This window comes from Thrips palmi, unplaced genomic scaffold, assembly GCF_012932325.1.
Source record: "Thrips palmi isolate BJ-2018 unplaced genomic scaffold, TpBJ-2018v1 HiC_scaffold_10, whole genome shotgun sequence".
In the NCBI taxonomy this organism is placed as follows: Eukaryota; Metazoa; Arthropoda; class Insecta; order Thysanoptera; family Thripidae; genus Thrips; species Thrips palmi.
The window spans coordinates 19,682,881-19,709,633 of record NW_023144621.1 but is presented as its reverse complement, the minus strand read 5'-3'; the positions used below and the strand labels follow the sequence as shown (position 1 = coordinate 19,709,633).

The window sequence follows — 26,753 nt, the reverse complement described above, 5'->3', positions numbered from 1 at the left end:
ATGTGTTCCGTTTCGTTCATTACTTGTTTATTTGGCTGTGAGATCGCCGAGGCCGATGCGGCGGCCGGATCGGCTCCCTGGTTGCTTTGGGCGCACCTCACGCGGGGAATTACATCTCGTATTTGGAGCGGAGTGCCTTTCGTTTCTGGCCCCATGTGGAGTCTGCAGGTGCAGGGGGAGAGCAGTCAAAGAAACTCAAAGTCATTTTAGATTGTATTTATTTTGTGTTTCTTGGGGAAAGTTTTCAGCAACAATCATCACCCACCATACTCAAACAACAATCGAGGCATAAATCAGTCAAGCCTCAGAGACAGGCACACGGCTTTAACAGAACTGCACAGAACTAAGTCCGTTTGACACTGACAGGACGAACAGGTTCTAATGATTCACAGTCTTTTACTGAAGCCTGCAAGTAATTAAATTATAAATAAGTTCCAGGCTAGTGTTGTAACGCTACATATGGCAAACGTATATATTGAAGGACATAAATAAAGGACACATAGTTCTGAAAAACCTTCTTTTGAAAAGAAAACTTCAGCTTATCACTCACAATTCGCTATTTCAATTATGTACCACAATATGTACAAACGGCATGTCTATTTATCAAATAAATCACATTTTCAAAAACGACGCGAAAACATTTTTTGAGAAGCTAATTTTCAAGAAAATAACACAGTGGATGTAAGAGAAAGAATACAGAGAATCGGCTTCAACAAAATAAAATTTTAATTTCACAAGTTTTCAACATGAAAACTTGACATGCCTCCCTCCTTTCCCCACCCTCCCCGACTGCAGATCATTTAAGATGGGAACAGAGAGGACGAGCTACCATAGCTATGAAGGTATCACAAAAGAGAGCTTCCTGTGTGTTCCCATTTTCTGAGATCACTCTAAAACATATACACAATAAATTTCTATAGTAACAAAAGTCTTTAACATTATATACAAACGCTCAACTTCAAGTTAAAAGTCTCTAAACAAATTCAAAAGTATTTTATCTGAACAATGTACATGTAATATCACTTGAGATTACAAAAAACAAAACATATATATTTATATATATTCTTATTTTTAAGATCATATCTATCTAACAAATCGCTTGCGGGAACGTTCTCCGAATGGTAAAACAATTGAAACAAAAACGCTTCGTGTCCTCAGATAGAAGCGGAGTTGATGGCACCAAAACACGCCTACTCGATTGTGCAGTTTGAAAAGTCTTACTGAGTCTACACTAAGTAGGCCGGAGCCGGCCGGAGCCGACGCTCCCGAACGAACTGGAATCACCCTACAGGAACACAAGCAAGGGGCAAGGTCGTTCTGGCCATGTTGGCCAGCACGGCACCCCCCAACTAACAAAAGTAGTTTGGCCTCGATTCACATAAATGACTGCACGCGCTATGAGCGGCGCCAACATTAATCACTTGGTCTAAAAATCATATCACTTACGACTACCCTTAACAGGACGCTCAACAGACAGACCTCTACGGCACTAGACAACACAACACAGAACACAGGGCTAGCGGATTAGCGTCTCATGATCTCCTCTATACTAAAGCCCTGCTTCTTGGGGGCTGGGGGCGGCGCTTGAGGGGGCATCACGGGGGGCGCTGCGACGGGGGGCGGGGCGGGTGGCAGCCCGGGGGGTGGGCCCGGGGGCAGTCCGGGCGGCGCGGGGGCGTCGGCCGGCCGCAGCGCACTGGGAACCACGACCGACGCCGACGGGGGCCCCACGGGGGGCAGGGGATTGGAGCTGTCGTCCACAGCGGGGGCGTCGGCCTTCTTGGCGGCCGCCGACAAACCCGACGGCCCCGGCATGTCCTTGTCCCTCGGGGGGTCCCGGAGCGGGTTGGCCCGGAGCAGATCCCGGGACCCAGCGCCAGCGCCGGGGCCGGAGAGCGCCGAGGAGGCGGCGGCGGCCACGATGCCGCCCGTCCTGGAGAAGGCGAAGGGCGAGTTGGGCGTGAGCGGGCGCCGGTTGAAGAAGGGGCTCGGCCTGCCGAACGGGTCCGTGGGGTCCGGGACGCGGCGCCGGAAGATGCCGAAGCCGCTGGGCAGGCCGCTCGGCAGGCCGCTGGGCGCCTCCAGGTCCGAGCGCACCTGCAGCCGGGGGCCGACGGCGGCGCCGGGGGTGGACGTGGACGCGGACGTCGACGTGGAGGCGGCGGGGGCGTCGAGCCGGTCGGGCCGCTCCAGCCGGTCCGCCTTGTCGGGCCGCATCGTGTACGACGACGCCCCCGTCTCGTGGCAGCGCGTCAGGTTGGACGTCGCCGGCGACGTGGACGATGACGGCGAGGGTGAGGGGGATCGGGAGCGCAGCGGCGACCCTTCGCGGCTCGCGTGCTCCATGGCGTGTCCGGAGTGGCGCGGCCGTGGCGACAGTCTCGGGTCCACGTCTTCCTCGGAGTCCGTGTCCACGTGGATGTCCTCGGGCTCGTCCTCGTCGTCGTCATCCTGGGCGTCGTCCGGCCGGGCCGCGTCGTCGTCGGCCTCCGGCGGCACGTCGGCGCCCACGGCGTGTGTGAGGGCGTGGCGGCGCAGGTCGCAGTTCCGGCGGAACACCTTGCCGCAGGACCCGCACTCGTACGGCTTGTGGTCCGTGTGCGTCAACAGGTGGGTCTTGAGGTTGGAGCGCTGGTTGAAGGAGCGGCTGCACACCGGGCACTTGTGGGGCGACTCCTCCAGGTGGAGGATCTTGTGCACGGCCAGGGTGCGCGACTGGCAGAAGCCCTTGCCGCACTCGCCGCACTTGAAGGGCTTCTCCTTGGAGTGGATGTACCTGCAACACAGAAGCAAACGCCGGACATCAAAAACCACTCCGAGGAAAGTTGTGACGCATTTTCACTCATGTTTCAACAGATTGTGGGTAATATTGAGAGCTCGCTCGATACAATTGAATTCCCATCAGTCAGCCGCTTCTTTCTCTTAAGTGCCTTCCAAGGCTGAAGGAACAAGGAACAATAAAAGCCTGGCTCGTTCGTTTTCCCCAAAACGGCTTTTATTTTTGGCCCTTTCTAAAAAGACGAGGCCGTGAACGGGCAGGGCCGGCAGGGCGGGGCGCAACGGTCGACCAGCCGGGCCTCACTGAGTGCTCCTGTTGGCAGGACGACAATGGAATGGAAGCCCTGCCCTGGAGGCCTGGAGGCCGAGCTGGAGGCCCTGGAGTCCGGGGCGGTGCCGAACGGACGGTCTGGACTCCCAGGCTCCCACAAGGCACCCCTCGTCCTCATCTGCATAACACTGTGAGGGCACTGCAGCATGGGGCCGCCTTTACCATTAGCCACTGGGCCTGCATGGCCGGCCGGGCCACCCCGCCGCGGCTACCTCACTGCCAGACCACCAGACCACCAGGCCGCCAGACGGCGGCTAAAAGGCTAAAAGGGGTAACCAAATTGGTTTATACTGCCCGTCCACACGAAGTCCCGCCACCTCCCGCCTTCCAAACGTGGCCTCAATGCGCGATTCTCCCGCCATGTCCTCCCAGTCAGTCCTCCGAGCCGCGGTGCCCTGGCGGTGCCCTGGCGGTCGCTCCGGCGGGCGAGCGGACGGCGAGCAGGCCGACAGACAGCCAGCAGCCGCGCGGCGGGCGCTGTGCGTTCCGTTCCGACGTTCCGACCCCGTCGCTGGAGTCGCTGGTTGCTCGTTCAAGTTGCCGACCTCCACTCTCCGCCTCGCCTCGCCTCGCCCGCCTCCCTTTCCCGGGAGGCTTCCCTCCTACCGCACGCTTAAAATAACGACGCACATAAGGAGAGGAAATGGCGAGGGAGAAAAAAGAAAAAGGAGGAAAGTCTCTCGAGTTGTGCGAGGGTCGGAAAAACAACACTCGCTGCTGCAGCGGTGACGGCAGGGCCGAAGGGTCAAGCATCACACCTTTTTCATGACGGCTTGGGCCCGTCCGTCCTTCCTCGTTTGATTCGAAACTCCCTCGGAAACAAAATGAATTATGAATGCGGAGCACGCAGCCACGCTGCCCAATTCCTGGAACCTCCTGGAACCTGGAGCAGAGCCGAGCAGAGCCCTTTTACGCCGGGATCGTAATAGAAAGCCCGGGCCCGGCTCCCGGTTGGCCCTGCTGGCCCTGCTGGCCCTGCTGGCCCTGCCGCCAGCCGACGCTGCTTGGAAGTGCACAGAAACAAACAAGAAAACACGTTACGCTCCCTGCGTGAAGTTGGCAACGCCGGGACCCGGAGCGGACCGGTCTCGGTGAGGCTCTCGGAGAGTCTCGCGGTGACTCTGTGAGTCTCTCTGTGAGTCTCTCCGTGAGTCTCTCTGTGAGTCTCTCTGTGAGTCTCTCTGTGAGTCTCTCCATGAGTCTCTCTGCAGCAGGAACCGCCTGATGAAAACGAAAACCTTCGGCGGTTTCTGAGCGGCCGGGCGGAACGCCGGCGAGGTAGGCAAGCCCGGTGCACTCGGGCGCGCTGCACAGCCGGTCGGTTGCCTGCCTGCCGGGCGCTCAGGCCATGCCATCGCTGCAGGCTGCAGCAATGCGTTCGGACTCGCTGCCCCGCCAGTGGCTCTCGGCTCGCCTCGCTTGACCAGCACCGCGAACTCGTCCGTCGTCTCGGAGCACCGCGGAGCACCCAGGGGGTCTCCACGACGGGGACGGCGAAGGGCGCGTGGGGAGGGAGGAGGCGGCAGGGGCTCCGCCCCACGCCGCGCCGCCCCGCCACCCCTCACCGCCGCGCTGCCGCCGCGTGCAAAAGTTGCGTTCAAACGGGTTTCGGCTCACCTTGGGCTCCACCATGGCTCCGCGGTGCTTGCGGGCAACATGTCCTGCACCGATACTAAATGTGCGTCATGCCCCGCCGTGCCCCGCCGTGCCCCGCAGCCCAGCCGGCGAGCCACGTCGGCCGTACGCGTCCCCAACTAGAAGCAAGGGCGAGGGGAGGGGGGGGGGGTGCTGCCGGCCGGCCACTGATCCTTATCACGCGTAGGACTCGAGACGCAGGCCACGGTCCAGGCCGGCGATGCACCGAACAACATCAACAGCACCAGCAACAACACCAATCGAAGAGCAAATAGTGTTATTTTCCGTGCCTTACGCGGTGCCTTAGAAACCTGTACCCGCAACAACAACATGAAGAAGCTAAGAACAAATATCATTATTTTCCACGTCTTAGAGTTCTCCACCAGCGACAACAACAACAACAACAACAACAACAACAAGCTAAGAGCAAATAGCGTTATTTTCCACCAATAACAACAACAACAACAACAACCGAGCGGGCGGTGCGGTGCCAGAGCGGCACCCACTTTTGACGAGGTACACACAAAGTCGCCACACCGTCGGGCCGTCAGGCGGCCAGGCCGTCCACCTGTCCCGTCCCGTCCGGCTGCACATTGTTTATTGGGCTGGGGCGCCCCGCCATAACAAGTGCCAATAAATCCTAATTCACACGCTTCGTAAACGAACGGCTAAAGCGGCCGGATTGGCGCGACTACTCCCGTGCGTCTTTGTGGGTTGGTTCCGAACAGTCTCTCTCTGTCGCCGCTATCCGGGTGGGACGGCCCGGACGGCCCGAGAGTGCGAGAGAGACAGCACTTGTTCGGAGTCAGGTGGCCTGCGCTGCTGGTCTCTGCCGCTCCGCGCGTCTCCAAGAACAAAACTCGGATTTACGACAAAGATTACGCGAGCCGTAAATATCCAGATTACACGCGGCTCGAAATGGCGCAGCACACCGGGCTTAAGGTTCAACTTCCTGCAACTCCCCCTCTCTCTGTCTCTCTCTCTCTCCCACGGGCTTTTCGACAGAGAGCATTGCATTGGCTGTGATTGGTCCACATGGCGTTGCCATGGCGTTGCTGCGCTGCCCCAGTCAGCGTGTTTAACCAAATCCTAATTTACAGTCCAGTTTACGAGCGACTTCGAGCAGCGCAGCGAGCGGCAGCAAGGCAGAGCGGGCTTGCCCAGTCGCATCCATTACACTGTGCAGAAAAATGACCCCGACGGTGAAATCTTTTTGAGTTTTACCATAGCAACAGTCTGAGGAGCAGTTCGCAGCCTCCCTGCCGTAACGGATGTTTTTTGGGGTTTTGTTTCCTCCGAGGCGACGGTGGCGTAAAACACTCGTCCAGTGGCGGGAGCAGGGAGGGTACCCCCCTCAAATTAATGTCGTCTCTTCTGCGAGCGACTGCTGGGGATTCGGAAAGGCAAGCTCGCGGGGCGGCGGCGGTGGCGGGACTTGAACCCACGAACCTGCCCCTCCCGAGCTGACTCGTTACGCCGCCACCACACCGTTTTGCTTTCGAACAAAAGAATAGGGAGTAAAACGGGGAAAAAACGAGGATGGAATAAAAATAGACGACGGGGAAGAGGGAAGCAGGGTAGGGGAGCCGGACTGCGTGAGTGACTCACCTCGCCGGAGAAGGGAAGGGAAGGGCCTGGCGAGGCGTCCCTGGCCGCTCGGCCCACTACACCGAAGAAGCGGCTCGCCCAGGCCGCCCGGGCATACCGCCTGGACTACCGAACAGTAGGGCAATTAAGATAGGAATTCGGGGAGGGGGGCTCCAGGATGGGGTACTACTGCACGGGGGCGGGCGGGGCTACCGGGGCTCCGGAGGCGGGGCGGTGGCCGAGGGGGCGGGCAGGGCCTTGGGCAGGGCGGTCGTCGGGAGCCACCACACTCTGAGGGACGGTAGCGGGGGCCCAGCCGGTAGTTTGGGAAACAGACTTTTTGTCGGTCGAGCATAGGGGGCTGTTGTGGTTATCCCTTTTGTTGAGCGACTGTTGCTGACGTGTCGACACCTGTGGACAGGGAATATCGTTTCGCCGAGCGAGGGTGCCTCAACGGCAGCCCGTGGAGATGGGTCGGGGTTCAAACACCCGCCTGTCCACCTTTCCTGGGGCCGCGGCGCAGAGGCCGGGCCCTGCCGGGCCGGAGGGCGTGCGATCGCCCGGAGCGGAAACACTTTGCGCCAAGACCACGCGGCACGCTTGGAGCTCGACGCGGCGGCCGAGCAGCGAGACTGATTCCGAACAGCGCTCCGTCGCTCCGTCTCCGTCGCACTCATGGGGCGTTGCTCCGAGTGCGAGAGAGACGGCGCGACGGCGCGCTGTTCGCAACCACACTCGAGGCGGGGGCAGTCAGCTGTGAAAAAACGGGCACAATTCGCGCTAATTGCCGATTCCAGGTCTTCCAGGTTCCAGGCAGGGAGCTCCGAGGCCTTGCCCCGAGGCCCTGAGTGGAGCTGAGCGCGAAACGAGTGCATTTGTTGCCGGAGGAACGGGAAAGGAGAAGAAAACTATTGCCGGCTGGGGGCCGTTGGGCCGGTAGCGTCGGTAGCACAATGGCAGGCACAGTCGGGTGCTTAGCGCGGGGCAGCGCGCGGGAAGCAGCGGAGCGGCCATCACTCAGCTCGACGGACTGATCGCTCTGTCTCTCTCGCACTCATGGGGCGTCTCGTTTCGGTGCGAGAGAGACAGAGCGACGAAAACGACTCTCGGAATCAGTCCGCAAGCCTGGCTTCCAAGTGCCGAAACGCGCAGCGTGGCGCGGCGTCCCACGGAGACGGCCCGGCCGCTTGCCGAGCGTCCGTGGACTGGACTGAATCCGCCGCGCACCGTCGCTCTGTCTCTCTCGCACCCCTACGGGACACCCCATGAGTGTGAGAGAGACAGAGCGACCATTACTCTGTTCGGATAGCCAGTGCCGATCCGCGTGTGGGCCGCAGGGGCCGCACCGTGGTGCCGTACCGTGGTGCCGTCCGCAGTCGTGCCTGCGCCCTGCGTAGTCCTGCGCGGCGCCGGGGCCTGGCCGGGGCCCCGCGGTCGCGGACGCGGCCCGGCGGCCCACTCGGACGCCGCGCCACGCCGCGCCACGCCGCGCTCCCAAATTGCCGGGTACTTGGAGCTAAACAGGCGCTCGGACGGTCTCCTGCTGCTCCGCCCGGCCCGGCCCCGCCCCCCACGCCACGCCACGCTCGGAGCTCCCGAGGGATCGCTAATGCTCTTCATTATTAAACCTTCCTGAACGATGGCGCCTTCACTGCAAAGGGCTCGCCGCGCCGCCGCGCTGTGTAGTCCCCCTCGCCCCCTTCCAGTGCGCCAGCACGGTGGCTCGCTCGGCCGCGGCTTGAGCAAGCCCCGCGCCGCGCGGCAGCGCGCAGCAGCGCCGCGTTTAGCGAAATTTTGCATAACATGACGAGACTGACACCGCTCGCTAACTGCAGCGCTACCGCCTTGGCGCTGCAGCTACCGGCAGCCATTAGCCTGCTGCAGGCTGCAGCGTGGGACTCGCAGGACAATGCGTGCGAAAGGACGACCTGCAGCGCCATTCCACGCGTCGCTCTGTCTCTGTCGCACTCGTGGGGTGTCCGGTTTTGGTGCGAGAGAGACAGCAACGAAGCTCTGAGCGGAATCAGTCTTCTGGCCGACGCGCCGCTCACGCGTCTCACGCGCGTCGGAGTGATTGATACTTCCGACCGACGACGGGGCGACGGGGCGGCCAGCAGGCTCCCGCCGAGCAGCGCTCTCGTTGCGGAACGCCACTCGAGTGCGAGAGAGACAGAGCGCTACCTCAAGCAGAGCGTCATCACCACGGAGGGGACGTGTCGCCGAGGCCGCCGCCAGCACCTGCGCGTCGACCCTCGAAAGGCCAGCAGCAGCCGGCAACCTTTCGAACGGTCATTACGCCCGCTGCCCTGGCATTACCGCCCCCAGTACCGCCCCCAGTACCGCCCCCAGGCCCGGAAGCGGGGGTGGTCCTGGTCCCGGGTACGCCGCGCGACGCCGCGTCCTCCCCCGAGACTCCGAGACTCCAAGATGACGGGTTGCGCGGCCTCGGCCAGCCCACGGCGGCGGGAGGGGGGGGGGGCGTTTCCGGGGGACGCCGATGAAGTCATTGGAAGGGTTCGATCTCCTTTCCCAGTGCAGCAAGGTGCCGCCCCTGCAGGCTGATTATCCAAGCACTGCTTGTCTCTCTCGCTCTCGTGGGCCGTTCCGCGGGGGTGCGAGAGAGACAGAGCGACGCGGCCTGCGTTATTAATTCGATAAAGGACGAGGCCGCGCGCGTTATTGGATTTCTATTGGCGGCTTGCCTGTGGCTGGCCTGTAACGGCCGGCCTCTACGTGACAGAGCATTGTCAGCCCCGGACAAAGGGCCAACGGGCCACCCGGCCCACCGCTCTCTCCCTCTCTCTTTGGCCCGGCTCCGCCGCAGCTCCAAAGTGCGCAAAGAAAATATCCGGACTAGCTCAGCACCCTGGCGATCTCGATCACCCTTTGTATCCGAGTCCAGGGCCCTTCACTTTTTTTTACGAGACCGCGGATCTTTTTTCCTCTTTGCAGCTACACTGCCTAAGCATCAGGCTTGGCCAGCACCAAGACTTAGCCAGCACCACGGCTTGGCCAGCACCAAGACTTGGCCACCACGGCTTGGCCAGCACCAAGACTTGGCCACCACGGCTTGGCCAGCACCAAGACTTGGCCACCACGGCTTGGCCAGCACCAAGACTTGGCCACCACGGCTTGGCCAGCACCAAGACTTGGCCACCACGGCTTGGCCAGCACCAAGACTTGGCCACCACGGCTTGGCCAGCACCAAGACTTAGCCAGCACCACGGCTTGGCCAGCACCAAGACTTGGCCACCACGGCTTGGCCAGCACCAAGACTTGCCACCACGGCTTGGCCAGCACCAAGACTTGGCCACCACGGCTTGGCCAGCACCAAGACTTGGCCACCACGGCTTGGCCAGCACCAAGACTTGGACACCACGGCTTGGCCAGCACCAAGACTTGGCCACCACGGCTTGGCCAGCACCAAGACTTGGCCACCACGGCCGCGCCGCCACGCTGCTGGCGGTCGATGAGTCACGCGGTGCTGCGCGGTGCGGTCCACGGCGTTCTCCGCGTCGCTTCAGGTGCCTGGCTGCAGTGCCTGCCCTGGGGTGCCGAGCTGAGTGCTTTGCAGTGCGTGCTGTAAAGGTGCGAGTACCGTATCGCGGGTAGTACACTGTGAACAGCGCACTGTCCCGGCCTGACGCTCCACCAGGTTTTCTCAATCAGGTCAGGTTCCTTTCCTTTTTGTGGGTGTCGTTTGGCGCGACTGGTGCGCTAGCCGCTGCACTGCACGCTGTTTGAAGCTGAAGCTGACTGAAGCCCGATCCTGGTCTTGGTCCGACCTGGTTGGGACTCGCTCTGATCCAGTCCGGCCCGGCCGAGGGCCCGGCCACTCTCCGAGCTGCTATTTTTTCGCGTTTAGAGATTAGTCAGCCTTAAGTGACAGCTGGCTATCTTTAAAGCGGAAGTGATTTAGGCCCCTGGCTGTCTGCTGGCCTGGCTGGCCGGCTGGCTCCAGCCCAAGTCAGCCAGACCGGTCGAGCTGGACTGCCCTGCCGGCTTGCCGCCGCGCTGCCGCGCCACTCCAGGCCACTCCACTGGAGTGACTCCAGGACTCGAGGCGGCAGCCTCCAGCAGCCTCAGCAGCCTCCAGGAGCCGGCCAGACTCAGCACATTCCCCTGCCGGGCCGTGGTGAGCCGAGCCATCGGCCGAGCCGGCCGCCAGTCGCGATGCCTTGGCAGTGCCCGTCCCGGCCCTTTTCCCGATGTATCGAACCCAGGTGCTAATTGTTTTTCCGTTTTACGGGGACATTTATACTCGCCGTTCATGACGCTGCAACGGTCCGCTTCGTAATAACTATTTGTCGACGGGATGTGGTACCAGTGTGGTACCCAGAAGGAGCGGCCGTCCGTCAGCCGTCACATTGTTTTCGCCGAAGACGCCTGACCGGCCGTCCTGGAAAATGTGTCCTATGGTGTGTGTGTGTGTGTGTGTGTGTGTGTGTGTGCGCGCGCGTGTGAGTCTGTATGTGTGTCCAGCTCTCTGCAGGCCCATTGCGATCTCGGCTTGTGTGCCCAGACGCTTAGCGCGGCGGTGTGCCTCCGCCCCTCCCTCAAGCAGTGTGTGTTTGTCCAACACAGAGAGCACCGCCGTCGTCGCCCGGAGACCTCAACGCGGGCGACTGTACAGTGCGCGCCGGGGCGTAGCAGGGCGTAGCAGGGGCGTAGCAGGGGCGTAGCAGGGGCGTAGCAGGGGCGTAGCAGGGGCGTAGCAGGGGCGTAGCAGGGGCGTAGCAGGGGCGTAGCAGGGGCGTAGCAGGGGCGTAGCAGGGGCGTAGCAGGGAGTGTAGTGACAGCGACGCAGCCACCTATGCTTCCCAAATAATGAGCCAGCAGCTCCTACTAGAGACCACAGCAGCCTCGCAAAACGAAAACCGCTCGGACGTCCCCTTGCATAGGGGTTATCGGCGTTACGCCGAACTTGCAGCCGTTCGTGTAACAACCGTCGCGCGGCCGAAGTTAACCCGAAGTCGACCCGAAGCCAATCCAGCGGCGCGGCGGCGGGGCGGGGCGCGCATCCCAAGGTCAACAACTCCCCGAGCCTGGAGACCTGGAGACCCGGAGAGGGGGCCGCGCCGCCGCGGCATCCGTGGCCTGACGGTGTAGACACCGCCGCGTTTCCTTCCCGGCTTCCAGTGGCAAGGGCTCGTATAACGGGTCGGGTTCGAAACCCGCGCCACCGACGGCGTTTTTCCCGAAACGCGCCGCGTGTTTAGGGCGGCAGAACGATCGCCAAAGAGGGCAAAAACTGCAGCCCGCCAATTAAGGTGCAATCACCGAGACCCCCGGCCGGTCTCTCCGTCTCTCTCGCGCCCTTATGGGACGCCCCATGAGTGCGAGCGAGACAGAGCGACATTGTCCGGCCTGCTGGGCAGCCTGGCCGCCAACCTGGCCGCCAACCTGGCCGCGCTCCAGGACCCCGGCCTGCAGGACTGCAGGACCACCCCTGGAGCCCACTGGAGCCGCAGCCCGCGGCCCTGCCGCAGAATGGCGCCAGCCTCTGGGAAAACGCGGCGCCGTAAAGGCGCACCGCGTACACCGGGGCGGTTGCTTCATTAACCCGCTAAACGCCTCCCCGGCCGGCCACGCCACGCCACGCCACGCCGCGCGGCTACCGGCCGAGTGCAGCCAGCGGTGGCCAGCGCGCCCAGGCGCGGCGCGGCGGGGCGGGGCGGGGTGCCTTAGCCTCCGTACTTTGTAATTTTCGACCCATAAAAAAGTGTATTTTATTTTACAGCCAGCACCGCGGCGGCGGCGTACGGCCGCCCCAAACGGCAGCAGCAGCAGGGATGTGCCCGCGTCGCCCCGCCCCACCCCGCCCCGCCCCGCCCCGCCCCGCCCCGCCCCGCCGCTATAAATCCCTTTCCAAATATCACTTTAATAACGCGCATTGATTTACGGGATGCCTCATTAGCTGCAGCGGCGCGGACCACGCCAACCACGCCACCAAGTCCACCGGGCCGCTGGGAAGGCGAGGCCACGCCTGCACTGCGTGCCACGCCGTGCCACGCCGTGCCACGCCGTGCCACGCACTGCATTCGCGCGCCACCACAGTGCACCTGCCGGCAAGCCTGCCGGGCAGTCAGTCGGGCCGTCCCAAGTCCCAAGGACCGGGGGCTGTCTCGACCGCCTCGATCGCCTCGACCGTCGCACTGGTTCCAGAGCGTCCAGAGACCGGAGGAATCTGGAGCCGGGTCAGCGGGACGCTCTGGAGCGCTCTGGAGCCTGATTAAAGACGGTGGTCACACAGTCACACGAACGGGGACCCGCGGGACAGGAAGTCGCAGGCATTCGGGCTCTTCGTTAGGAATGTGTAGAGACAATGCGGGCTCGCTGGAGAGAGCGGGAAGTGGCCCCACACTCGAAGTGGAAGTTACGCTGGAAGGGGCCCAAACACTGCGAACCTACCACTCTTAGAAGAGTGGAAGTGACTCTTCATACGGAGTGTAAGTGATACTTCGTATGAAGGGCAGTGGCGCTGGAAGTGCCCTGCAGTGGAAGTGACGACGGAACGGCGGGCGCTCTCTTTCTCTCCCCGATGGCATTTTAATGCAAATGCATGCAGCTTGCATGCGGCCCCGCCGTCGTCCATTTAATTCGCACCGCCCGGCAGCCCGGCCTACAGTGTACGGCCCGGTGTACAAGGCTCCCCAATTAAAATGTGTCTCGGGACTGGTTCGGTATCAAATCAGGGCGGCCGCGCCGCGCCGCTCCGGGCCATGCCGCGCATGGCAGCGAAGGGCGGCACAAAGGAGGCGCTCGCGCGGAGGACGGGGAGGGCGTGGAGGACGTGGAGGGCGTGAAGGACGCGGAGGACGTGGAGGAAGTGGAGGGCGTGAAGGACGCGGAGGACGTGGAGGAAGTGGAGGGCGTGGACGCCGCGGAGGGCGTGGAGGACGCTGAGGGCGTAGAGGACGCTGGGGGGAGCCGCAGCCTGACGAAGGGAAGCAGAGGAGAGAGGATGGAGAGCCAGCCGCGGAGAGCAGGGCGCAGGGCCAGCGCCGCCAGCGCCGCCAGCACGACATGGATGACTCATGCTGCATAAGTAGTCACGGCACGTTCCCGGCAGCATCGATAGCGGGCCGAAGTCTGCCTCCTACCTCACTGGAAAAAAGAGGAGCAACGCCTCTCAAGGGAGGGGCTGGGCTAGAGGCTGGGCTAGGTGGGGCTGGGGCTGTCGGCGAGGGCCGCCACTCGGAGGGCGAGTGGACAACGACTGGGGCTAGTACGTTGACTTACTGTCCGTGAGTGCTTTGACTGTTGCCTGTCACCTGTCTCTGAATTCCTGATTCTTTTTTTTTGCGGAAGGTGTGGGCTTTTGGTGACTTTTTGACTTTAAGGCGACCTATTGACTTCAGGGCGACTTTTTGGCTGAGTAATTGACTGTCTTGGGCCCTAAGGTACAACTTTTGACTCTGCAGTGAGAGGCACTGCACTGTGTCGCCTTGATGTGGTGATGCATGGCGGTGGAAACGGGCGTCGTTAGGCCCGTAATGAAGCGGAAAAGATGAAGGAAAGCGAGTGCCTCCCCGCCACCCCGCCCCGCCTCGCGCCGTCCCAGAAGTCCAGACCATTTTTTTCCGGAGGCCAGCGGGGAGCGGACGGCGGCTGAGGTCCAGCTCCACATGTCCGCCCCCGCGCGGCTCCTGGAAGCCTTTGTTGGCCGCTGGCGTGCCGTGCACCGAGAAGTACACAGCCAGCCTGCAGCAGAGCGGCCCGCCAGCCAGGCTGCCTACCCGCGGCTGTGAGCAACGACAGGGCCTCGATTGAGACGAAGACCAAGACCGAAACTGGAGCCGGAACCAACGCGGCGGCCTTTACCCCGCCTAGTCCTTCTTGATGGCGGGACGGACCGGGCAGCCCGGGGGCGTGCACCGCACCGGGCACGGGTCAGGCGATTTGTTTATGGCTAATGAGTGACCGAGACGAAACAGTGAGCTAGGCCTGGCCGGGTCGGCCCGGCCGGGCCGGGCCTCAGGGTTCTGTTCGTTTACAGCTACGACTCAATCCCGAACGGAAACTAAAGGCACTCAGAGAAAGCATGGATATTGGGAGGGACCTGAGTGCCGGCCGCCGTCACGGGGGCGTGGAATGTGCTCAGCGGCCCCGCGACTCGGCGGACGACGCACCGTGTACCCGGGCCCCCGCGGCCCCCGCGGCCCCATCTCGGGCAAGTACAACAGCCTTTGAGACGGTGCCAAAAAGCGAGAACCGCCGCGCCGCCATCGGGAGGCGAACCCGCGCGCAGCTCAGCCACCATAACGACGCATGCTTTCGGCGCCACGCACAGCGCGTTGCGCTGCTGGCCCAGCGTCGCCCCAAAGGGTCCGTCTGTCTCGCTGTCAGGGCGCCGCCGCGGGCACCGCGGCCAGCAGGCTGGCTCCGAACGGCGACACTTCGCCGTCGTCTCTCTCGCGCCCCTGCGGAGCGCCCCATGAGAGGCGGCGATGGAGCGCTGTTCGGACGCAGCCCGCAGGCGGGACGGACGACAAGAAGAAGGGCGTTCGGAATGTTGGCACTCCTGAATATTGATGCGCGGCCGGACTGGCGCGGTGCCGCGTTAGAAAGTTGAACACGGCCGTCGTGTGTCTCGGACGCAGCTCGGAGGGCGCTGCTGCCGCTGCCACCGTGCACACACAGAATATATTAGGGGACTCTCCGCCCTCCGCCCCGCGAGGCCCGCGCCCAGTCACCTTCTGTATTCAAATCGCCCGCCCAGAGACAATGCGGTGTCGTTGTTGTTGTTTTTGTTTTTCACTGTGACTGCGCGCCGCCGCGCCGCCGCATACCATTCCGGCGCGTTTATGTTGGCGTTACTGGCGCGGTCCGAGGGGCCGTCAAGCCGGCAGAACGCGGCAATTTAAAAACGACTCCGGCAGACAGATTACCGCCGCCTCACTTTCTTTGTGAGAAACTCAAAACTGAAGCACACAATAATAAACACTTCGCTTTGGAGAATTTTCCACGCGGAGCCGCAAAAAAATGTGTGCGGCCTCTTTTTTTCTGATTCCCAGTTTACGGTCCCCGCGTAATTAAACCCCTCGAGGTCCAGGACGGTCCAGGATCGGAGCGGCCACTGCGGCGGGGCCTTGGCCAGGCCTTGGCTGGAACGAGCAAGAACTGCACGCCGAACGCGGCCTGCCGTGGCGCGGCGTGGCGGCCGGGGCACACATCAGAATCAGAGACGCAGGCGAACGCGGAAGGCGCTCAAGTTCGGATCGACGTCGCCGTCGACCAGCAGGACCAGGGAGTGGATGTCATTCCTCCGCGCACTTCTGCCCCGCGGGATTGTTGCTGCTTCGTGCGCAAGGCTGGTCTTCGAAAGCCATCCCGGTGCTCCGTCCCACCCCACCCCCGCCCCGCCCCGCCCCGCCCGCCCGCCCCGCCCCGCCCCGCCCCCGCCCCGCCCCGCCCCTCAGCGTGCCGCATGCCTGTGTGGCTTAGGCGCGGCTTAGCTCTTCCCGGCTCGGCTTGGCATTCTTTCCGCGAGCGCTGCCCGCTGCAGGTGCAGTTGGCCGCGATTGAGTCTGCCCCTGTTGAACACACCGAGCGCTAGCCGGGGCCACATCGCCACGCTAGAGTCCTACGAGGAGTTCCAGTGTCGGAGGCTGCCGACGACGCCCCTCGGCGAGACGCGGCTCTCCGCCGTGGCTGGTCGCTGGTTCGAATCCCGTCCGTCGTTTTTTGCGGCGTCCGGCCTGGAGCCTGGAACACGCCGCGGCGCGTGTAGCTCCCCGTCCCCCGGCCCCTCCAGAGGTTCCTCCTCCCCGCCGGCGTGTAGTGCCTCTCGCCGCGTTCGCCGCTCGCCTCTCCTTCTTGTTGCCGCCGGCCGGCCGGTCGGGCTGCTCGCCGAGCTTGCGGAGCTCGCCGTGTTTTTGCGTGCCTTCATCGCGCTGCCGAGAGTCGACTCGGCACTCTCGGTCTCGGGGAACGCCGGCAACGGCCACTCAATACCGTTCTCGCCGCGCTGGCCTCGGGGCCCCGCAGCACACTCCCATTGCGCCGTCGCTCTGTCTCTCTCGCGATCACGGGTCGTGTCGAAGTGGTGCGAGAGAGGCAGTGTAGCCGCGCCGCCGTCCCGGTGACCGTGCTCTCCGCCAAACGGCCAAACCGACACCGCCCCGGTAATCCGCCCCGATTGCCGAAGGGCCCAAGGGCTGCCCAGGGCTGCCACTGCACTGCTGGCCCCGCCTCCGCCCTCACAGGTGCGCTACACTGCTTGACGCTGCTTGCCCCTCGGCTTGCCCCTCGGCTTGCCCCTCGGCTTGCCCCGCTTGCCCCGCCCGGTAGCACGGCCCGCCATCTGCCTAATGCACACGGCCGAGTCCCGTCGCTCCGTCCCTCTCGCACCGAAACGGGGCACCCCGTGAGTGCGAGAGAGATCTCCGGCCCGCAGACCAATCAAGCGGCCCCATCGATCAACGGGCAGGTGCGAACAGCAGACTGATTCCGAGTGTCGTTCTCGTCGCTGCCCCTCTCGCACCCACACGGGGCGACCCGCGAGTGCGAGAGAGACAGAGCGACGGAAACGACTCTCGGAACGAGCCTGCAGGCTGCATGCAGCGCGAACCCACGGGAGCCGTGCGAGGGTGGACAGGCTGGACAGGCCGGACAGGCAGCCACGGCAGCGCACGCCTTGAGGTGGGCGCGGGGCGCGGGGCGTGACAAGCCGGCGGGCCGCGTGCTCTCATCGCTCTGTCTCTCTCACACTCCCACGGCGTTCCGCGGATGCGAGAGAGACGGAACACTGTTTCGGAATCCAACTTGGAAGGCGCGCGTCCCGCCGGAGCGAGACTGGAGACGGAGACTCCAGCGGACATGACAGACCGGCCGGCCGCGGCCCAGGCTGGGCCCAGGTGCAGTGTACGTGAGCAGCTACCAGAGCCAGGCCGTGGCGGGGCGGGGGGCGGCCTCATGGCATGCCCAGTGGACTGATTCCGAGAGTCGTTTGCGTCGCTCTGTCTCTCTCGCTTCTGTGAGGTGCCCCGCCCCTGGAGTGTGAGAGAGACAGCGACGAAACAACCCTCGGAATCGGTCAGCAGGCGCTCGGCCAGGCAAAAGGGCGGCCGGCGCATCGCACCGCCAGGCACGAACCGCGTGGAGTAACGTGGTCGCGACTTTCGGTGGCGTTTCAAAGGAATGGAAATTATTTTATGAAACAACAAAGGACGATGCTTGGACTGGGACGTCTCGGACGCCGATCTCTGGTGTTCAAATTTGGGTGCGGCTACGGCGTGTCCCTACAGCGTCAAGAAATTGGCTGCCGCGAGGGAATGACTGTCGTCGAAGGGCCGCCACGGCTGAGAGCACGGCGGCCTCCTCCCCGAACCCTGGGGACCGGCGTTCAAATACCAGCATCATGTTTTTAATTATTGTTTCCAATTATTTTTTTCAAGGCGTGGGCCGCAGGGCGCACCGTCATTATGAGGACCACGCCGAGGCATGGCCGAGGCGGAGGACGCGCTGGCTTCCAGGGAATCACAATACGCTGGACGTGTTCAGGTATTCGTTGGCCTCCGTGGCCAGGCAGCGCGGGGAGGCCGCCAGGGCCGCCAGGGCCGCCACACGCACACGCCCAGAGAAACGGGCGACACGAACGTGACTGTCACAAACGCCGCGCCCGCTTGTACGCCGTCCGTGCGCCGTGCGGGCCGTACGCGGGTGGGCAGTCGCAACACCTCACGTCCACGTCGGCGTCGGCCTGCCTGGCCTGGCCGGGAACAGCGAGGCCGCGCGACCGCCTCGGAATGCCAAAGCGCTAAACGAGGCTCGGCGTCGCGGTTCTCTGGAGGACACTGGCGCCGGCTGAGGACACTGTTTCCGACGGTGCTCCTCATCGCGCTGTCTCTCTCGCACCCGTTCGGGTTGCCCCATGCGTGCGAGAGAGACAGCGCTGGGTGGCAAGATGGCAGGGGCGCCGTCGCCGCCGAGGGTGCGCTCCAGTCTCCAATCGGGCGCCGCGTTGCCGCGTTCACCGTGCGCACCCGAGTGAATCCAAGCCCACCGGCATGCCAAATTCGATGGAAAGAGCGGCTGGCGGCTCGGCCTGGGGGCTGTCGGCCTGGCTGCCAGCCCTGCCAGCCTGGCTGCGCGGCAGTTTCCCACTCGGCCGGCCAGGCGGGCGCAAGGGGGCCCAGCGGGGCGCAGGGGCTTCGAGTTACGGCGCCATTCCAGGTGATTCCAGGCTTGAGGCCCGGCGGCCCGGCCGAAACAGACAGAGACAGCACCTGCGGGGCGAGCATGGCGGAGCATGGCGGAGCATGCACCGAAGACAAGTAACCTGAGAGAAGTGCACCTACCTGTGGTCCCGGAGGTGGTCCTGGCGGCGGAACGCCTTGCCGCAGATGTCGCACGAGTAGGGCCGCTCGTCCGTGTGCGTGCGCTCGTGGATCAGCAGGTTGTAGGACTTGGTGAACTGGCGGTTGCAGAACTTGCAGATGAACTGCTTCTTGGGGCGGGACGCCCTGCCCGGCGCGCGCAGCAGCCGCCTGTCGAGGCCGTGGCCGTGGCCGGCGCCGGGGAACAGCGCCCCCGCCGGGTACTGGAAGCCTGGCGGCGCCCCGGGCGGGAACGAGTAGGGGTGCGGCCCGGGGGCGGCGTCCAGCATGCCGGGCGGCGGCGGCGCGCGGTGGGGCGGCAGCAGCATGGCGGCGGACAGCGCGGCGGCCTCGCACAGCGCCAGCTCCTTGCGCTTGTCCGCCATGAGCGCCATCAGGTCGAAGCTCCTCTTCCTGCCGGCCGGCTCCTCGCCGCTGCCGCCGGGACTGCCGCTGCCCGCGCTGCCCGCCGTCGCGGCCGCCTTGTCCGCCGCCATGGCCGAGGTGGTGGCCGCGCCCAGGGCGTTGGAGCCCAGCGCGTTGGAGCCGCCGGCGTACGGCATGTGCAGCGCGCGGGACGGCACGACGGGCACGAAGGCGGACGTCTGCGCCGCCACCAGGCCGCCCATGGAGCCGCCCATGGCGCCGTGGCCCATGGCCGCCATGTGGTACGCCATGAAGCGGCCGCCCGAGGAGCCCGCCGCGCCGCCCTGGCCGCCCTGGCCGCCGCCCGGCGACCGGCCCGCCGAGCCGTCCCGCGACACGGAGCGCGGCATGGACAGGTCGCGAGGGGGCGGCGCTACCAGCACGCCCCCCGCGCCGCCGCCGCCTTCCCCTCCCCCGCTGGTCGGCATGGTGACCGCGCCCTGCAACAGACAAGGACAGAACAACATGAGGTCAGGACTGGTCAAGACCACCCGGAAAGGGGGCAGTCGTAAAGGCAGCAGGACGCGTGGAAAACCTTCGCTCCGGTTCAAGGTTCTAGACTGCACTTTCAACAAAGGGCTGAACCTGGATCACGGTGCATTGAAAGCAAACGCCACGACCCATTTTTTGCAGACCACTTCGTTCGGGACTTCGAGACAGGGGCAGTCTGGGCAGACGCAGTGAGCCCTTTCAAATTATGCATTGCCAGTCGTTAAGCAGCCGACGCCACGGAGACGAGGGTATAAAAGCAGAGTGCCCGCGGCTCGCACGCCCCACCCTGCTCCTCCACCTGCTTCATATTTGATGATATTGACACTTTGGGCTGCGGGCTGCGCCATGGCTGCGCCGGACAGCCGGAGCGGCACGGCCCATAAATAATGGTGAATATAAAAGCCGGTGCCGGGGCGCGCGGGGCAGGGCGCTCGTTTCAATTACAGCCTCATTCAATCCAATACATTTTCCACTTCCGTCCGCGCGTTCGGCAGGCCCGTCGTTCGCGCGGCGGCCACTCCGGCGACGCTCCGCTGCAGTGTGTGTCCAGGCTTCCAAGCGGCCCGCGCCACCCGCGGGGACCGGACTCTCCAGCGGCCAAGCAGCTAGCCGCGAAGAATAAACCTGTCGGGCCGGGACTTCCCTGCGAGCTTCCCTGCGGTCTACAGGACTCGCAGACGGGCCGACGGCGGGAAATTCATTTTCTTCCCAATCAGCAGCGCAGCCGCACTGAAAGCCCGCGGGTCGGCGAGCCGCATCGCCTTGCGAGCGATTCCCCTCGCTGTTTCTCTCGCACTCGCACGGCGCACCAGGAGTGCGAGGGAGACAGCCTGCGGACGCTGCTGCCGTCGCATTGGCCGCTGCCACCGGCTGCGAGATGCTGCTCTTATATAGCGGGACCGGCCGCGGCGGCACCGCGCGCTGCAGTTGGCAACACTGCAGGTGGATGCGGCCGCCGGTTGGCAGCCTTGCGCCTGCTTGCCGCGCTGCTGTGGTTGGCAGCCCTGCGCCCCCAGGCTGGGGGCCCCCTGGGCCCAGCAGGCCGTGCGCCGTGCTTGCCCGTCGAGGACCGCCGGGGACCGCCGGGGACTCGCAGGAGTCACATCACTGACAAATAGTCGCCCCGTTCGTCCGTCCGGGTGGAGCCAGCCAGTCGGCCAGCCAGTCGGCCAGCCAGCCGGCTAAACGGCCCAGAGATACGATGCTTATCTCGCTATCGGGGTTCAGATCGGCTGCAGCGACACGGCCACCCCACCTCATTAGGCTAGGGAAGTCCGAACCGGACCCGCAGTGCAGCCAGGGGACCCGAAGAGAGCCTCGAAGAGGGACCCGAAGAGGGACCCGAAGAGCGACCCGAACCCCCGCCAAGATTCGGTCGCGACACCATCACGCGTAGCGACGCAGGCGAGACGCAGGCGACAGCGCGCGCTTTTGGACACGGCGCCCATTCCTCTGGCTTCCTAGTGTAGGGGGCGCGCTTTGCGGACTCAGCGACACAGAAGCGCCAGGACAGCAGGCAGGAACAAGGGAAGCCCATGCTGTGGCTGCCAGGCCTAAGGCCAGGCCGGGCCGCCTCGCCAGAAAGCATTTCGGCAGAGGGGGTGCACTGTTACCAGATTGCTCTGTGTTCGGCCCGTGTTCGGCCGGGGACTTCCGGACGGCAGCGGACAGCACAGGTGGGGGGCCGAGTGGGGACGAGTTGGCGGGCCGATATTCGATCCGAACACAGCCGGGGCAGGCAGGCAGGCAGGCAGGCAGGCGCAGGGCGCGCTTGGCCAAAAGGATTATAAAACGAACGCAGAACGCAGAATGGCTCCCTGCTGACACCGGCTGGGGCTGGGGCGACGGCCGCTTCGGGTTCCGCAGATGAGCTTTTCAGTTTTCAAGCCGAAGTTGACAGAGTGAAAACAGTTGTACTAAACAGCGGTAGTGCTGCTGATATTGGTCGTTTAATTTAAGATGTCACATTCACTTGAACATGGCCCCATACTCAAACAAAAGTGACAAAATTCCAACAAACATGACGCCACATTCGTTGAATAACAGTGTGGCCGCGGTTGGCGCCTGGGCCCTGCCGGCCGCCGCCCTGCCGCCCTGCCGCCCTGCCCCTGCGCTGGCGGCTTCTAGTTTCGACTGCATCCTTGTCAACACCTGATCCGGCCGACGAGTCCACGGTAGTCCCGGGAGTCGCGCTGACGCACTAGTAGCACAGTGTAGCGCGCAGCAGCGAGGTGGCGCCCCTGGCGCCCACGGGAGTGACGGACCTCATCGTGTGTAATTTCGATCCCTAGACGATCGGGTTAGCCTCGCGCGCCGCGCCAATAATAACACAACAATCGATCTCGGCGAAACTCGAAACTCGAAGCTCGAAGCTCGAGCCGGATGACGGCGAGACGGGCGCTGCGTTGGCGCCGGCGACTGATTCCGAAGAGTGGTTTCGCCGCTGCCGTACTCTCTCGCTCTCGCGGGGCGTCGCGGAGGGGTGCGAGAGAGACGAGACGACTCAGCCGGCGCCCTGTGTGGCTTCATTGTGTATCCTCAGATCCCCGCGATAGCTGCGATAGCTGCGATAGCGCAGACACGTTTGCGTTTGCATAATTAGCAGTGGAGGGGCTCCAGCCAACTACCGCCTTCCGTTGCGTAGCGGCGCGGCGTGGCAGCGCGGCGTGGCCCGCCGGGTCACCCGCCCGCGCGCGGGGTCGTCCCGGAGCCAGGTGGCATTTCCGACAAGCCGAAAACACACGACTTTCAACAACGTTTCCTGGCATCGATCTGAGCACTGCAGGCAAGCTGATTCCGAACAGGACTTGGTCGCTCTGTCTCTCTCGCACTCGTGGCGAGGCTCGCGGGGCTGCGAGAGAGACAGAGCGACGGAATGAGCCTGCCGGGTACCCGAAGCCCGGAGCCCTGCCTGGCGCAGCGGCCACCACAGCCCTTTAGCCCTTTACTCCCTGCGCGCGGGCCGACCGCAGGGCCGCAGGGCCGCAGGGCCGCAGGGCTCGCCTCGCCGGCCGGGGACCTAAACGCTGGAGGGGGGCGAGAGCGCCCGGACGGCCTTACCTTAGGGGACGCCGGGTGCGGGGAGGGGGAGGGGGGCAGTGAGGGGGCGACCGCAGGATCACAGGACGATACGGCGTCCTTGATTCGAGGCACGGCAAGCACCCAGGCCAGCCGGCCAGACCAGCCCGCCAGCCTCTCAGGTACTCTCGCACAGGGCGAACGAGCCCGCCGCGCCACGACGGCAACACGCTGTACAGGAGTACACTGCGCGGGCAAGCGTGGATCCAGAAACCTGGCCCACCCACCAACCCTATGGTCTCGAAAGTACCACCTGAAAGGTAGGCAAAAAGCCGCACAGTAGGCAAGAAGTGCTACTCCGGGCCTCTGTGCACATAGACAGGAGCACACTGTACAGTGGACTCTAGTGTCCTGGAGAAGCCCGACAGAAGTACGTCGACAGCAAGGCAGGAGTGGTCTTCCTAGAAGCAGGCCTTGCGTCGCCTCGCGTCGCCTCGCGTCCAGTGGAAGTGACACCCAAACCGCTCTTTTCCACGTCGTTGCGTGTTTCTCCTCGGTCGCGCCGCCTCCTAAAAAATACCCGCCGCACCATTTTGTGAGCATATTTTTATTTTCGGAGTTGGTCCTGCTTTACTGGCACACTGCAGTGTGGGGCGGTGGCGGCACCACCAGCCCCGAGATCTGGGTCCTCGCCGAGGGCTCCGCCTCGCCCCCACGGCCCCGGGGCACGGCCGGGGCGGACCTCCGCCTGCACGGCCTGCACGGCCAGCAACATGCATTATACGCTGCAGCAAGAGGGGCGACCTCCCGATCCGGCCGGGCCGGGCGTGGCGGCGGGCGGCTGCATGTTCTGTACGGCCAGCACACATTCTAAACACGCGCCGCCCCGCCTCGCCCCGCCTCGCCCCGCCTCGCCCTGCAATGCAGACCCCGACGACCGTTTCGCAACAGGGGAACGGGATCCCCCCCCTCCCCATTTCCAGTGGAGAGGTGCGCGTCCCGCGTCCCGCCCGAAAAGAGTCCCAGCGGCTCCCCGCGGCGTCCGGACGCCTGCGCGGCAGGCGATAGGCAACCGGGGTGCATGCGCGCGTGGCGGGTTTGCCTACCCTCGCGCCGCGTCTCCAGTCGAAGACACCCCAGGCTCTCCAGGCACTCCAGGCACAAAGGACGCTGCAGGGTCAAGCTCTTTGAACGCCAGACGTGCGCGGGCCGAACCCGCGGTGAACAACGTTTCCTCGAGGCCCCCTCCCCCTTGCTCGCCCTTGCTGCACTCGGAGTGCGCGCACGACCACAGGGACCGCGACCGCGAAACCATCGACCTATGTTGCCGCCGCTGCAGCAGCAACAATAACAAAAAGAAACAACAACACGAACAACAGCAACTGCAGGGCTCGCGGGGCGCAGCGGCGCAGCGGCACAGCCAGGATGCAGCGCAGCAAAAAAACAACAGCACACACGGCGGCGGCGACCGCGCCGACCCGGCTCGGCTCGGCACACTCGGTTCGGCTCGGCTCGGCTCGGCTTGGCTCGGCTCGGCTCGGCTCGGCTCGGCTGAGCACGGTTTGCCTTAGCTTGGCTCGGCTGAGCTCGGCTCAGCTTCCCGCTGATGCTGCCTTTAATTGAAATTCCTTGTAAATGCATTTCCAGGGAAGCGATTGCATGTTGCCTCATGCGCGGCACGGCCGGCACGGGGCGATATGCGCAGGACGCGGGGAAATGGCGGAGCGTTATTGACAGAGCGGCCGCCTCGCCCAGGTGCATCCCAGCCTTCATCGCCAGGAGGAGACTCTCTGCCTCGCGAATCTCGCTAGGCTCGCCGAATGCGAACCGAGCTTCCGTCGCTCTGTCTCTTTCGCACCCCAACGAAGGCCCCTGGCGCGAGAGAGACGGAGCGGACACTGCTCGGCACCAGGACGACGTGCTCCTCGCGCTTCCAGCGGTAGCGGCGGCTCGGCGCGGCGTGGCTCTTATCTGGCGTGACGGGTGACGAGCTGGGTGACGGCTGCAGATAAGGAAGCCAACTACCTGAATCGGGCAAGCGGCGGCAGCGGCCACTACCGTGGAAACGGTGGAAACATGACACGACGCAGACGCTGCTCTGTGCGTGAGTCGCCGCGTGGCGCACGGAAAAAAATAATTAGTTGGTGCAACCAATGTTTCGGTTGGTTTTGGCCCAACTAAGATTTTTTATTCCAATAACGAAAATTGCGTTCGACGAGCGAAAAATTTGTTAGAAGAGCGGAAAGTTCGTTGCAGCAGTGAATTCTTTGGTTGGCACGACCGAATTAAGAGTCGGCTACTGCAACGATCCAATTTGCTGCTGCAACGATGGATTCGTTGAGGCAACCAACTTTTCTGCTCTTCTGACGAAATTTTCGTTACTGGTACGGAACATCTTAGTTGGGCCAAAACCAACCGAAGCATCGGTTGCGCTAACCAAAATTTGGTTGGACTGACTAGGTATTTTTTTCCGTGCGCTGCCCGGGCCCCAGCCTCCCAATGCAATGCCGTTGGGAAGTTTCCTTCTGGCCTTCTGGCCCCGAATCGCCCCCTCAGAATGGCAAAATTGGGCATCCTGTAAGGCCCAGAAGGCCAAGTTGTGGCTCTCAAAACGGAGCGCCTCTGCTGGAGTGGCAAGCAAACTGACCATTGGAATTGCAGTGCTGGTGGGGCGTGCGGGACGCACCCCTGCGAGCGGCTCCCCTCCGTGACGTCACGACGCGCAGCGCGCAGCCACTGTACGGATTCCCTGCTTAGAGCCCCTGGCTGCCCCTGGCTGCCCTTTCGCCCTTTGAGCCTTCGGGCCGCGGCGTCGGTCGATACGGCCAGCCGGCCCGGCCGGGGCGAGGATGTGAGGGGCCGAGGTGTGAATGTAACCTTCTCGCGCCTCGCACGCACACCCCGTCCACCGTCGTCGCCGTCCTCGCCCCACAGTGTGCCGCCAGATGTCGCCACCGACGACGCACAGCTACTGCTATTTTCCTTGCGCAGCGCAGAGGCGTGTCTGTGTGTGTGTGTGCGCGCGCGCGCGCGCGTGTGTGTGTGCGTGTGTGTGTGTGTGTGTGCGTGTGCGTGTGTGCGTGCGTGTGCGCATGTGCATGTGTGTGTGAGCGGTTGGTTGGTTGGTTGTGGGTGTGCATGTGTGTGCGCGCGCGCTTTGAATCCCATTCAGCGGTTGGTCACTTTGCTGTGTGCCTGTCCCGAAGGAAGCCTTAATCCCCAAATCCCCATCCTATCCGTTTGGGTGAAATGGATGGCAGGCGAGACAGGACAGGAGGTCCGGAGCGGGCCGGCCGGCTGGCCGCTGAGCCAGAGCCAGCCCGACTCGGTTGGACCGTGCAGGGCCCGTGAATGGAGACACTAATTACAAAGAAGTAGCCCCCCCCCCCTGCGACACCTCACCTATGCACGCGGTGCACGCGGTGTGCCAGGGCAACGGCCAGGGACACAATGACGACCGCTAAGCAATTTTTCAAGACGCGGCTAATTTCATGATCCGCAAAAATAAAAGTTGACAGATCCCAGGGATGGGATGTTTCCACGGGTATGCATCATGGGGGCATGACAATTCTGGGAGAAAAGAAAAAGGGTGGCGTGTTGGGATGGGTGGCTGGATGGATGGGCACACACATCCACGCACACGCACGCACACATGCACACACACACACACATGCTCAAAAGGACGCAAGAGAGAAGAGGTATTTGACAAACACCGCGACGGGAGTGTTTGGGACCATAGCAGCGGCCTCTCTGCCCGTGATGTGCATGTGTGTGTGTGTGTGTGTGTGTGTCGTAGTGCCTGTCGTGTGTGCGTGTGAGTGTGTGTGTGTGTGTGTGTGTGTGCGCGCGCGTGTGTGTGTTGGTGTGCGTTCTGTTTGCACCGCCTTACCTGCGGGGCAGATAGGAGAAGCAGTCCGTCGTCGTCTTCAAGCCAGCGCGTTCGCGCTCATGGCTGCAGAGTCGGGCTGAGAAGTACTCCTCATGGACGCGAACGAAGCACTCACTTTGAACACTTTTTGCACCACTCACTGAACACACAGCGGCGCGTCACATGGCGCTCACACACTGCACTGCACTGTAATCCAATCCAAAGGCTTGGCCCTCGGCTTGGCCCCACTCACACACACGCACGCACACACATATGCACTCACGCGCGCACACTCCGG

The 26,753-nt window shown here is 63.4% G+C and overlaps 1 protein-coding gene across 1 annotated transcript; it reads right to left on the bottom strand.

Annotated features, from left to right (window-relative positions):
- Positions 1–201: 201 nt before the first annotated feature.
- On the bottom strand, positions 202–26,753 carry LOC117654133 (protein bowel). The gene is made up of 3 exons (XM_034400334.1): positions 26,477–26,753; positions 18,634–19,517; positions 202–2,776 (listed from the first exon to the last, which is right to left on the bottom strand). The coding sequence occupies exons 2-3, from the start codon at positions 19,503–19,505 to the stop codon at positions 1,525–1,527; spliced, it is 2,124 nt and encodes a 707-aa protein (XP_034256225.1). The 5' UTR covers positions 19,506–19,517; positions 26,477–26,753; the 3' UTR covers positions 202–1,524.

Excerpts from the sequence above, each read along its gene's own strand:
- LOC117654133 (XM_034400334.1), bottom strand. The coding sequence starts at position 19,505 with ATGCCGACCAGCGGGGGAGGGGAAGGCGGCGGCGGCGCGGGGGGCGTG. Across the intron at positions 2,777-18,633 it reads GACCACCTCCGGGACCACAG|GTACATCCACTCCAAGGAGA; the intron begins GTAGGTGCACTT and ends TCTGTGTTGCAG.